Raw genomic sequence first — 14,683 nt, forward strand, 5'->3', positions numbered from 1 at the left:
ATCTTTCACACTGCGGACTTATGCAAGTTCTATGGTAGAGATTTGTTGAAATGTAAAAAAAAAAAAAAAAAAACATTCATTCTTCACAGGTTTGACATTATGGTGTTCGGTTTGCAAGATACACAAGAACCAATTCCATCATTTTTGTAGTTCATATAAGCAGTAAGGGAGACGTGTATGTACAAAAATCTTAAAGATCCTACTGTACAAATAGGTTTCTTTAAGCAAAGAAAAATATTGGGTATTAACAATACATTTAAAAAATTAAGTTATTAACAGGTGTAATGAGATTCAACCTTATACAACTTGATGTTAAGAATCAAAATAAATAACAAATTAAAATACCATTAAATGTCATTAAAAATCATGGCACAAATGCACACACACAAACTGTCACCGGACCACCCACATTTACATCACACAACCTAATCTACACATAATTACACAAGATCACACAGTTGCATTAAAGAGACAGAATCATTGTTCTACCTTCAAAGCTCATAACAGCAAAAAAAAGAGGAACAGAAAGTTAGCAGGCATGTGAAAAGAAAGCTTGAAATAAAAAGCTTAATCTCAACAGATATTCACCAACCGTGACCACCAAGTTGGGTACAGCGGGCCAAACTAATAATAAAGTGCACATGCAGGAAACAGGTGATCAGCGATGTTCATTCTGCATGTTTCCACTTTAATAGCATGATACAGTACATAAGTACAGTGAAAGACTGCATTCAACCTGTATTTATCGTGTGTGAGAGTAATAGTTAAAGAATTGGCTACTGAAAACCCATAATTATTGACCACTTATCTAAAAACTGGTGGGGTGTATGGAGGTGGAGTGGGCATCCCCCTATGGTGGTACTTTAGGCCTGAAGCAGGACAGTTCAACAGTAGTGTTTTCAACTAAAATATTTCTTAAGAATCCTGGAAATCTGAAGCACAAATGTTTCCTGTCTGAGAACAACCCTTTTTTTGTTTACTAAACTGGTGAATATGAATATAAATATAAATGTATAGGTAGAGCAAGAACGTACTAGATCACAGGGTACCAACTTATTGTACAATGTACAATTTAAGTTTGGTTTAGGTTCAACTGTACCTTTAATGTCTTCATCTTCAATAGTGGTGTTGGCACTCTCTGATGATTCCTGAAAGGGAACAAAAATACACACATAAACAAACAAGCAAACAAATAATTTAAGAATTTAAATAGTAATTCCTTTAAATAGTAATTTACTAATAATTTGAATTTTAAATTGGCTCAAGTTAAATGATGATTAAAACGGTCAGAAATAGTAACCCCCCTGTTGTAAAAAGAAGCTGAAACCAGCCTGTGGTATGAAGTAGTTAATTGACCTTCCCTGTATTGATGGAGGTGCTTTGGGTTAGTTAGATAAACACTAGTTTGGCCAGCAAACCGCCTTTTCCAGAAGTTCCAAACCTAATTTCACATTGCAGAATAACCGACTTGATGCATTTTATTAACATTGTTCTAGATAAAATAGAAATTATGCATGTTGATGTGATGATTGACCCAGAAAAGTTTGATTATAAAATTTTAACATCATGTGTTCTATTTCCTAACCAAACAAGAACAGCACTTATTTCCACTGTGCAAAGTGAACCGAACTATTGAGATACTAAAGAAACATCTGAAGAAAACATCTGCTGAAACATGCAAAGGATAAACACAATATAATGACGACAACTTGTCACTGACAAGTACTGTACTGTATATGATGCCCTAGCAAACATACAGTGCCAAGAATAAGATTGTGAATTCTGACAGCATCTAGTTTTATACTCTGGTAATCAACAGCATGCTACAAATGTTGTTCATACACTGACAAAAGTGTATCTGTATATTTTAAAAACTGTAACTGTATATTTTAGAAAAAAGTGCTTGCAACCAGGCACACAATTATTTCTAGTAGTCTAAACAAGCTACACTGCATCAAGTTTATGATGATCTTCATTAAAGTCACAATTATAGAAAGTCACTCTCTGACTTAACTAATAACACTGAGTTGTTCTTAAAATTGCATTGAATATTACTCCGTGAATTCAATAAAAATCTAAAAATTACAATTGTTTGTGTCTTACTGTAGACAGATTGTGCTTGTCTGTCACTGTTAAATTAACCATTATTTTGTAAAATGTATTCCTTTTCAATACTTCTAGCAAAATTTGGACGTCACTGACTTTCATTATATGGACAAAATTGTTTAAATATTTTTCAAAATATCATCTTTTGTATTCTGCAAAAGAATGAAATGAGGGTAAACAAGCTTAACATTTCAGACTTTAAACCTTCCATCCCTCTTGCTTGCTAGGCTGTATCTTTACAAACTGAATTATTATCTCTGAGATAACAGACAGCATGCATCAGATGCACTACATAGACATTAAGTTCAAAATAACTCACAATATCCCTTGGATCTTAAAATTTCAAAAACTTGATCCTCATCGAACACTTAATACCTTATTTCCATCAGTGGGATTGTGGATAACAGTAGTTTGAGGCTCCTGATATAGAGGTGCGTAGGGAGAGAAAGGAAGATAAAACAAAATAACAAGAGATAAAGTGTGTCAGAATAAGCAGTTGTGAGTTAAAGAGTTAAAGGACACCAAGCATTACACGCCGAGTCAGTGAGAGCCTAGATGTTACTATCCTGAATGTGCTCAGGTAAATTTATTATAGTAGACAGCAGTTTATCTTTAAAAATTCCCATGTAAATTATGTGCAAGATAATGCATCTAATGTTTAACCATATTCATGGAAAGTATTTAGTGAAGAATTTTAGCAATAGTAATTAGCAAATTACATAAATTACAAATTCAGCTGACAGAAATGAATGACGATGTTGAAATTAATAAGCATGTGAAGTCAGGATTCCAATATCTTAAAGTAACTTTTTCTAACAAATCTTGGTGAACTTAAGAAAAGAAGAAGAGCATACTGGTTTAGACAATTGGTCATGTAATTGTGAGATGGAAATATGGGTAATACTTACTACAGTACATTTTCACTAGAGCAAAAGTACAGCATACCCAGCCAAAGCATGCAGTAACACAAGAAAGTATCAGGAAGAACACAAGCCAGCCTTTCAAAACCTTCATTCAGTCTCTGGGGTTTGCTTCAAGTGTTGGTAATGTTTTGTTATTGCATATGTTTCATTCATAGGAGCAATTTAAAACATGTATGCTGAATAGCTTTATTTAATCAACTAATAATTAAAATGACCAAATCGTAAGGACACTATTCTGTTGTGTTTTGATGATTAAACCAAATGTTCTCATTATACTGTATCTCATAGTCATGTCGAAACAATGGTTGGTTTCCAAGAGAAACATGTACAAATAAAGAACAACAACAGGTTTTCAATGAAGGACAAACTGTGTTGCAGGTATTCTTATCTTGGAGGTTTGTACTTGTAGAGAGTTTTGTAAATGCACCAACTGTTAATTTTCCATTTACTTGTGAAAATACATTCCTGGCAGAAAATTACTAGTGCATTTTCAGTTTATCTACAACATTTCTTTTTATGTGTAGAACTGATATACTGTACATATACATTATATATATATATATATGATGAACCTCGCGAATCATGTTAAAAAAAGAACAGTGAGCAGAACTAGAATCTTAACAAATGATGGCTACTATGAAGAAGTTGGTCTTGATTTATTCAACATTTTTGCTCACTACAAACTTCACAAACTTTCATTTGTGTTATTTCAGAGTTTTGATGACTTTTATTCTAAAATATGGTACTATTCTAATAATAATAATAATAATAATAATAATAATAATAATGTGTGCAAACTTTTAACTTTTAGTGCAGGAAATAAATATAGTCTAGAATAAATAAAACTCATCCATGAGTCCAGCATTTATGGCTCTTCCAAGTGTTAGAATGGGGGTAGGCAGGTGTTTTTGTTCAACAGTCCAAAAGTAGTCAAATAAAGCACATCCATTCATATTGCAATGCGCATTTTTTTTTTTACAAAAACGCATGGATTCGCTACAGGAGGCTTTTATTCACCCCCAGATGCACATTTTATTACGGATGCGCGTGCTTTATTTAACTACTTTTGGACTGTTGAACAAAAACACCCGCCTACACCCATTCTAACGCTTGGAAGAGCCAGGACAAGTTTTAATATAACTCCGATTGGATTAATCTTAAAGAAGGAAGTCATATACACCTAGGATGCCTTAAGTTGAGGGTGAGTAAAACATGGTGTAATTTTCATTTTTGGGTGAACTAACCCTTTAACACACAATGATGCACCTTTTAAAAACATGGTTAGCTCATGTATGCACAAGGAAAGAATAGTCAGTTTGCAAACACACAAGCACCGGCCAAAGGTTACATGGAGAGGCCTTGAGCACAGCATGAAGTGAACGTCCCCAAAATACACTCTATAAGGTCAATTTTAAGAACATGAAAACGTTTCTTATTGTGGGGTAATCAGTAACAAGCACAAAACCCTTACTAAACTATATACCAAACTATCAGCATGACACATTTGCAAACAGATAGAAATTTGCTGGAAAAAATCTTGTACATTGCTTTCAAACATTTCAAATATGGTCTGTAAATATATTATACCCTGTAAAAACAGCTGTACAATGGAGCAGTCTATTTATTTAGTACCCCATTCAGGTGTTCTTTGAACACACTGTTAATGATTACTGATTACTGATTAATGACTACATGGAACTTGCATACGCATAGACTAATGACACCAATGGACATATCTGATTAAGCATTTTAGGATTTTTTAAAAACTCAACCATTAAATAAAGTATAGCCTATATAAAATAATTGAATTATTAAATATAACGGTTCTATATTTAAGAAATTATAAATATATCTGCTTATTTATACGTTTACTTGAATGTTGTAATACAAACAAAATAAAACATAATACTTCATTTAGCACTCTAGTCCACAGTACACATTTTTGTCACAGTAATTGTTACCATTATTTGAAATACTTACTTTGGAATTATTCTCTCTCTGCATTGATATATAAATGCAGAATACATACCCACACTTTCAGAATATTGCTAATTATTTGACCGACTGCATTATTTTAATGCAGGATTTCACACACGAAGAAGGTGCTGAATTGATTTAAAAGAGAAAGGGCATGCCAACAAAGAAAGAAAAAGAGAGAAATGTGAAGCCAGTGGTAAGAAAAAGCAACTGACAAACAGTCATACAAACAAAATACCAGAGCAGGAGATGGGGCAGGTTCTTTAGGGCTGGTGATTACGTTGGTTTTGTTGTTGATCTATAGGTGGGAGGGGACAGAGGCAGACAAGCAAAGCTTTAGAACAGCAAGGGAAACGTCAAATTCTATTAATCTAAAATGTAAAAACTGAACTGATATTACACAGCTTGCGTTACATGGATGTTTAAGGAATAGTTAATTAGCATTGATCATAATCACAATGAACTATTCCTTAACTACAGCCAAATTGGACCGTCAAATAATTAGATTTTCATTGGAAACGGTCATTTATGCAAAATGGCATTTACAATTCTGTCTGAATTATGCGGTGGAAATGACAAGTTATTTAAAAGCCATAAAAGTCTAACAGGCATAAAAGTCTGATTTGTAAAGTTTGCAACAGAATAATCTTGTAGAGGAGTTCATGTAATTCACAGATTCCCAGGGAAACAACTAGATCATTAAACAGCATGACGCAGCAAAGACTTTTCATTGGCATCAAATTATCCTACCAAACCTCTCAAAATCCTCTTCTATTGAAGCGGTCATTAATTTTTTGATGGATTATACATGTTTTTAAGAAGACAAAGAAAAAGAAAAACACACTCCTATTAAATACATACAGTGTTCCCTATCAGACTACAGAGACTATAATCTAACTGAATTTAAAGTAACCCTGAATATAATATTCCAGTAACAATCATGTTAATATGCTTTTCATTCTTCTTAAGCCAATTAAACCTACCCCTATTTTGCTGTTGGGATCAATGAAGAAAACCATAAAGGATATGAAGCAGACATGTAATACATTTTTACAGGCATCATGCCTTGGGTCCTTATGATATTAAAAACTTGGATGTTCTACACTAGTAAATAATCCAGAATTTTACCAAAGAACAGTATACAACTGAAAAGGTTTTCAGTCTAAAACTGAGCTATAAAGAAGAGAATTACAGTACTAGTAACTAGAGAATTATACAAATAATGAGATTATTATAACTAGCACGTCTCACCATTGCAACTTCTGCAGTTAGATGTAGTAAAACATAAAAATAAACCCTTATTATCACCATGCTACCAGATGATGCATTTCTCATTGTACTAATTCTGGAGCAAAAACTGTGGCAACAATATTCTTATCCTCTCATGAAAAGGAAATGCTTTTATCAAAGCATACTGTATATGACAGGAAAAACATTAAAACTTTGTCTACATAAACATTTTATTTTTCAGCTTTGCCATGTTTGATTGGGACAAAGAGACTGTATCCCACTTTGTACAATATACTTTTGCACTATATATGTGGACCCTCTCTTATAATTAAGAGTTTTAGCTATTCCATTAAAAAACAAATATTAATGCTACCCCATGCAATGACATTGTAGAGAATTTAGTTTTTGGAGGGTTTTTTTCTGTTCTAAATTGACAATACCCATGTGAACGCAGTGAGCTAAAAAAAGTGGTATACAGACTCTATTGGGAAAGTACTTGAGTGGTCTGTTCAAAGCCCAGACCTGAGTATTACGGTTTATACACATTACAAGTAATGCGCGTTACATAATTAATTAGAATTGTTTTTCTTTAAATAATCTGATTAAGTTACTTTTTCAAATAAGTAACTTCACAGTTTCCGTTGTGTGGAGTACAAGTGTGAAGACCATGTTTCAAGATGCACGGTCGATATACTGTTGCCTGAAATGTGAAACATGACAGCACTGACAGAAGAGAATCTGGAGGACAGTAAGGGGAAAGGCAAATACACTTCTGCTGTTTGACATAATCCTCAGTCTCTTTTCGGGCCATCTGACCAAGATCGGCCCTCTTGGAACAATGGTTGAGGAGCTGTAGCTTTTGACCTCAGGTCTATACGCCTGAGTGGGCACAAATGTGCCACCGCGTGAGTCCGCAAACCCCAGTCTTTCTGAGGGGGCTGTCTCTCTTTAAACATCTCTTCAGCTGTGGGCATTTCAGTATACCCTTGCTCCAACAAACTGAAAATGGTAAAGTCTGAAGCAGCATGATTAGTGATGTGTGTTGAGTGAAAGACTTTAAGGACCTCCAGGACCTGACGGAGATCCTTAAAAAAATGGCAGTGACCTTCTTGCCAGCCAAGGAGAGTTTGTCTAATTTAGACTGTTCCGCTGGCTGGGCTGGCTCATGCATTTTCTGACTATTTGGAGGAAGAACACCTGCCTGACAGTCAAGAGTCTGAAGCAGCAGTGGACAGAACATCAAGCCTGAAGGAGATTGCATCACAGACGTTCAGGCTTAGGCACATGCAAATTCCACTGGAGAAATATGCTGCATGTATTCCGGTGAGAATGACAGAAAAAGGGAAAAATCTGTTGGGTCTTCCTCCATAGCCTCAAACACAACATCAGATCCCCAAGATCCTACGTAGCTCATGCAGTGCCTCAGCAACTGCAGAACTACTGGACCCCCAACGCTGCACATTTTGAATGCCTCCCTAATCAAGCACACCTAATTCAGATCATCACCTCATTAGTAAAGACGCCTAGATGTGCAATGGGTTTGTCCAACAAACGTCTCGGGTTACTTATGTAACCATGGTTCCCTGAGGGGAACGAGACACTGCGTCCTCTAGGGGTCGCTATGGGGAACGCCTCGTCGTGACTATTCAACATGTGCTGATGGGGGATTTCTGATTGTCCTCCTTTTCTCGATAAGAAGGCCAGCCTTGAGCGAAACACTTTAATCTTGAAATTAGCATAGTGTATGCAGTTTGAACAGTTGTTAAACACTGCTTTAACATGTTTAAAGTCAAAACACTCAACACACTTATTGTATGCATGTTCTCGCTCATAATGAAAGGAGCACACAGTAGCACACACTTACAGAAAGCTATCCAGTTCCTCTGTGAGAAAAGATAAACTTGACATGGGTTGCTAAAACTGTTGCTAAAAATTATATCTAAATAATCTAAATAATCATCCAAAAGCTTCTTAAAAACCATGGCTTGATAAAATGTTCCAGAAAAAGAGAAACTTGGGGAGTGATAGTGTTAATGCAACCTTTTGGGGCTCTGGCGACAAAAGTGCCTCATAGGGCAGTGTGTGCATCATTAGCGAATGAATTTGGGCTTCAGACAACAGTCACACCCGAAGGGTGTCAACTGCAGTGTCAATTGAACCTATAAAAGGGACATATTTTAAAACATTCAGATTAATGCAAACTTAATTTAGCTAACACTTACAGTATGTCTCCCTTGTCTGACACACCCATTTCAGGTATTAGAATCTCTACCAAGGAACTGATGACCTGAACTGGGTGCGTTTGATGAAGCATGTACAGTGTTAGGGGAGCTCTATGAACATGGTTGAGAACCACTGCTATAGACTATGACATTCTTTTGGATAGGCTCAAGAATTAAGATGGAATTTGTGGGCTGAGATTAGCATAGTTCAGGTCCTCCCTATTCAATTCTATCAGTGTCTTTGTGTTAATAACAAGGTGTCAGATAGAACACGAGTAAAATATGGAGTCAAACAGGGCTCAGTATTACGGCCTTTACTTTTCTATGCTTCCTTAGGGGGACATTATCGGGAACCATGGCAATAGTTTCCACTGTTACACAGATGATTAGACTTATTGAAACATTTCAAATTACCATGCTTATTTTGAGTGTATTTGAGTGTGATATCAAAGAATGGATGGCTAGTGATTTAATTCTTCTAAATTTTGACAGATCAAAAGTATTAGTTATTGGACCAAGTTTCTCAGTTATTGGATCCTCAGAATATAATCTGTCTTTGGATGTAATGTGCAAACCGATGGATGTCTTGTAGAATCAAAAACGTTAGCAGCTAGCGTGCTTATTATAACCAATAAATATTACCATATCAGCTCAATTTTATCATCACTTCACTGATTGCCTGTTACATTATGCTCATTATACACAAATCTTTGAATGGTCTGGGTCTAGGCCCTCATTACTTATGTGACCTTCTATTGCGCTATCCATCACATCCATGGCTCCTAAACTACAGAATAGCACTGTTTTCCTAGCGCAGCTTGGGACTCAGACACACCAACTCAGTTTAAGTAATTCAGTTTAAGTCATGAAAAGAGTTTGCAACCCTGTTAAAGCACAGGATGAAATCAGTTCATCTGCCCAAGGGTGGGCGATATAACAACCAAAATCTTAAACCCTGTAACGGCTTTTCTCTAAACCAAATTGTTATAAATGTAACACAACATTTCATACCATTTAACAAAACAAAGATGTCATATCTCCCATCCCATACAGATTTCCATATTACTGGATAATGAACTTATAACTAACTTGCAACTACTATAAACATACCCAGCTTTTTCTGCATATATACACACACAATTAGCCTTCTCACGACAACAAATTGCAACAAAAATGTACAGATTTCATACCTTTCAAACATACAGATTTCCATATCACCATAATGCATTATTCTCAAAACCAAGTTTTTGTTTAGTTTTTTGGACAATTTTTGATAATCCCCTAAAAATCAAGGCACATTTGACAAGTTCTTCCAACATAGGCCTACTTTGATACTTTCAGACACTCTTCTTGAATAAAGTTTGGATACAGCCTATAACTTAAAACACTATTCCAAAACTCATTCAGCACAGATTAACACTGCTTTCACATGGTTTGAAAGGCACAACCCATGTGTTAGCTATATGAATCAGTTGGAGAGACAACAGTGAATTGGAGTGTGAGATATAAAGATCTGGGTTACTCAGTGACCCTAAATGCTGGACCTCAAGAACAGAAGAGTCTTATCTATTTTATTTAAAAAGGGAGAGTAAAAAAAATGTAATAATGTGAATACTGAAAGCAAACCAGTATGTAGACAATGAGCATTGTTTATAAAAAAGGCGCTACAGGATTGTAGGACAGATATACATTATATACATAGTCCTACATACCCAATCAAACTAAAAAATATGTCTATATATGTCCCCACTGGAGCTGACCCATCCTCCAGAAATGCTTTCTGAAGCCATGACCCAAAAGAGAACTAATGTATGCGCATGTGCAGTTGCTGACCAGGAACCAAACGAAACAGCTCTGTGTTATATATTTAATGTAGGTCCAGGGGTGTAGCATCAATTCATACACATAGTGGGAATACTACTATGGTTCATGTCCATTTACCTCCCACAAATCAGTTACTAAATACAACTGGGTGAAAGGCATGTCACCTAATTAATATTCTTGATATTTTTTGTCACACTTTTTGTCATTTGATAGACAAAATAATAGTTAATGTCCATGGCACATATAGTACGTTTCAAAGTTTAATACTTAGCTTACATACAGTAACCTACCTTAACACCATCAGGTTTCTTGTATGGATTCTTGCCTGTTGAGTGAAATGAAAAGAATAATTGTGAACATAAAGTGGGATAAAAGGAAAGGGTTAGGGGCAGACAGGATTAGTGTTTAATGTCTAAAATAGTACATAATGAAATTTTCGATCACTGTGCTTCATGCACTCATGATCCATTGGCCTCAAAATCAAACCCCCTGGATGAAACATAATCAAATATTTGCATAATGTAACGAAATGTGATTAAGAAGCAAATTAAATATTTTTTTTGTGTCAGCAAGATCCTGATTTTGTAATAAGACAAACAAAAATGTACTGTACAGTGAAGTGCTACTTTTGAAACACGTTGTTACAGGGCTGTACAATTTAATAATAAGAATAAAAATTGTGATTATTTTGATATGCATTGTGATTGCTATTTGAACCATGATATGATAAATATGTAATTTTGCTGGTGCTTTGGACATCACAAGCTAATAGCACAAAAAGACAAACATGACACTGAAATAGCCCATTTACTATGTACTATTAACATTTTATTTGCACACTAACATTTTATTTAATTAAATCCTAGCCTTTTACAGTTTAGTAATTGGACAAGACCATTCTGACCTTAAACTGGCTAATTTTACAGCCCTTCTGCAATGAAAATGTTAAAATCTTCTGTATTATCTAAGATGCTTAACATCTTCTCAAATATAAAAAGAGCATAACTTCAACCTTTTGACATGATTCAAAGAACAACTATTAAAAAGCAAATGCAAAGTAAACTGAAGAGAGTTTCTTACTTGAGAAGTTCCGTGTAGCAAGCATTGTAGTAAGGATAGCACCCTAAAACAGTCCAGAAAGAATAGAAAGGCAAAGATCAACTTAATCATGAGTCTTGGTAGCTGTGTAAAATATTATTCAATGCTAGTGGATAACGATTAATCTAGGTGGTAAGCATTTTAAATGTAATTCAGGCTAAAAACCCAAGTAGACAAAAGTCAACATGAAACAAAAATTGACATTTTTTTTGGTCCTGCTCTTTTTGTATATAATGCACACTATTCTAAATACAGTATAACAATTATCTTTATAACCTTTAATAAAAATTCAACCCTTACCCTCCATCCAACTCTTATAGAGATTCAAATCAATTTATAATGGGTAACAGCCCCATGAAGTGCTAAAAAGTGCTTTTTTTGTGATTATTAGTCAGCATTAAGTATGTTTTCAACTAGAATGCTGCGTGTTTGTGCATTTACATGACTCTGTTTCTGTTTCTTACTTTAAGCTTCCTCCTGGCATTGAATTTCTTCAGGCATTCCACTGTCTCCTGTCTGTGCATCATGGATGCCACTGTGGAACGTTGCTATGATACAGACAGGTAAACAATAAATCAAAAACAGTTTCAGATCTATTCTTAAAATCTATCTTTTGCAGGGGTAAAAAAAGCATACAAGTCCTGTACATTATTTAGAATCAACTAAAGAAAAGGACAGGGCTCACTGTCAGGAACAAACATTTGGTGCACATTCTTTTAACAGTTGTACCAATTTATCTTAGCAGAAGCTAAATGCAGAAGTAATTGTGCACTGAGACACTTTTTGGTGAAGTGCAAAAATAATTTGAATTCTCACTTCATTATTAATTAAAATAAATAATAATAATGATAACTGGCTTACACAATTAAAATGGAATTAATAACTTTGATTAGGAGTAATCCAATATAATATAATGCATTACTTTTAAAAGTGATGTTCCCCAACACTGATGACAGTATGTAAATACAGTGTAGATAATAACAATGTGTGTGTGTGTTATTGCATGTCTGTACCTCCCTAACCATATTTTAAGGGACAAAACATTAAAAAAAAACATTACATCTACATCCCCTTTTAGACAGAACAGCAAACTTGTGTGTGTATGAGAAAGTGAGTAAACATACACAGATCCAGGGGTGTTTGAGGGCCTCAGCTGCTGTGATGCGTTTGGCGGGGTTTATAGTCAGCATCTTGTTGATCAGATCTTTGGCCTCTGGTGTCACTGTGTCCCACTCAGGAGAGGGAAACTAGGGAAAGAAAGCACACACACACACACACACACACACACACACAAGCAGCTGTTCCAGATATACTATACAAAATAATAGAGCATTTTGACATTATTCAACATCAAATGTCTTAAAAATGTCCTCAAACCAAAAAAGTATTTTGTTCAAATTGCAAAGCAGATTCAAAATATGCATGTATCACACACACACACACACACACACACACACACACACACACAGATTCAACAGACCTAAGGCTGTGCTTTGATACCACACTGAACAGTGGTTTTCATTCCTGGATCTGGGGAGCCACAGTATGTTTCACATGTGATTCAGATCATCAGCTAGGAGAGAGCTTCATGAACTGAACTGAGTGTGTGAGATAAGAGAGACAAAGGGCCCTATTTTAACAATTTAAGCGCATGGTCTAAAGCGCACGGCGCAGGTGCAGTGTCCAAATCCACTTTTGCTAGTTTAACAACGGGAAAAACGGCCGGCGCGCCTGGCACATGGTCTAAAAGGGTTGTCCCTATTCTCTTAATGAGTAATGGGTGTGTTTTGGGCATAACGTGCAATAAACCAATCAGAGTCTCATCTCCCATTCCCTTTAAGAGCCAGTTGCGTTCGTGCCATGGCGGCTTAGCTATTTACACTGTGGAATTTGCAAGCGCAAAGAAAGAACGCATCTCCAGAGATTAAGCTGAGCTGCTCGTGCACGAGGAAATAGGTAGCCTAATTCTGATACATGCAATGACTATCCATTATGACATGTAGGCATTTTTATATTCATGTAGCCTATACAATAATAATATTTTACATTGCAATCCTTTAATCTTTAATATTTGGCATGTTTGTGTGCTGCTGTGCGTCCCTGTGCGTGTAATAAGCATTGTGTACGCGCGCTGTGGACCCGCCTATACTAACGCGCTCTTTAAATAACAAAAAAAACTACTGCGCCATTGACTATAACGCAGTCTATTTCAGTTGCCTCAAAATAGCAACGCGTCAGCAATGCGCCTGAACACAGCTCGTTTTCAGACCAGCATGCCCATGGGTGCACAAATGGGCGCAAATGCATTTGCTATTTAAACAACGTGGCGCAGGACGTTAAATGACAACTGCGTCGGGCTGAAACTAGCAAAAAACACTTGCGTCACGCCTGGTGCCGCATTGCGCCGGGTGTATGATAGGGCCCAAAATGTCCAGTGCAAAAACATGACTGTAAACCAAAAATGTGTCTAAAGTGATGCTGCTGCATTATAATGTACTATTCTGCATGAATAAAAATTCTGAATGTCCTATCAATAACAGATAGAGCCTTTCAGAAGATCAGGTCCAAAGAAGCCAGATGAGGCAATGTATAGAAGCACGTTTAGGGAAATAATTTAGTCTCATTCACATATACTAAATAGCTGGGCATCTGAGCCAAGCTGGACAGAAGCCAATGGACTGCTCATTCTCTGTTACTTTCTCCTTCACTCTCTGATGGAAAAGTATGATTTGCCTAACGCAAAATAAATTACACAAAATTATGATTTGCATTGAGTTACTACGTCTGTGTTGCTTTCTCTTTATTAACTGTCAGAGAGTATCAAATGTAGATAAATAGTTGAATGAGGACAATTATAAACGTGTCTAGCACTGTAAGAAGCATAAATGAAGCATATTCAGCATTTCTTTAAGAATCGAGTATGTTATTGTTACGTAACTTATATATGATATACTGTATATCTGTTTAAGAAATCTTACATCATATGCACCAGCTTTGATCTGCTGGTAAAGTCGATGTTGGTCTTCATCCCAGAAAGGAGGGTAACCCACAAGGAGGATGTACAGAATAACACCTATTCAAGAAAGAAAAAATGTATGTAGATGAATGGACTGTTTAAGCTCATGCCACAGCATCTCAATCGGATTTAAGTCCAAACTTTGATTTGGCAACTCCAAAACCTTAATTTTGTTTTTCTTGAGCCATTCAGAGGTGGACTTGCTGGTGTGTTTGGGATCATTGTCCTACTGCATAACCCAAGTGCGCTTGAGCTTGAGGTCACAAACTGACGGCCGGACATTCTCC

At 35.8% G+C, this 14,683-nt stretch overlaps 1 protein-coding gene across 1 annotated transcript in view; it reads right to left on the bottom strand.

Moving 5' to 3' along the window:
- The window catches only part of LOC107730106 (calcium/calmodulin-dependent protein kinase type II delta 1 chain-like), an 84,306-nt gene that overhangs the window by 15,693 nt on the left and 53,930 nt on the right, over positions 1 to 14,683 (bottom strand). The window contains exons 9-16 of the mRNA XM_016540839.1: positions 14,359 to 14,453; positions 12,505 to 12,627; positions 11,845 to 11,928; positions 11,363 to 11,405; positions 10,573 to 10,607; positions 5,245 to 5,304; positions 2,482 to 2,526; positions 1,100 to 1,148 (exon numbers count right to left, since the gene is read on the bottom strand). Coding sequence (XP_016396325.1) covers positions 1,100 to 1,148; positions 2,482 to 2,526; positions 5,245 to 5,304; positions 10,573 to 10,607; positions 11,363 to 11,405; positions 11,845 to 11,928; positions 12,505 to 12,627; positions 14,359 to 14,453 — 534 coding nt within the window. The remainder of the gene's footprint in view (positions 1 to 1,099; positions 1,149 to 2,481; positions 2,527 to 5,244; positions 5,305 to 10,572; positions 10,608 to 11,362; positions 11,406 to 11,844; positions 11,929 to 12,504; positions 12,628 to 14,358; positions 14,454 to 14,683) is intronic.

This window comes from Sinocyclocheilus rhinocerous, unplaced genomic scaffold, assembly GCF_001515625.1.
Source record: "Sinocyclocheilus rhinocerous isolate Xijiao unplaced genomic scaffold, SAMN03320098_v1.1 scaffold36, whole genome shotgun sequence".
NCBI lineage: Eukaryota > Metazoa > Chordata > Actinopteri > Cypriniformes > Cyprinidae > Sinocyclocheilus > Sinocyclocheilus rhinocerous.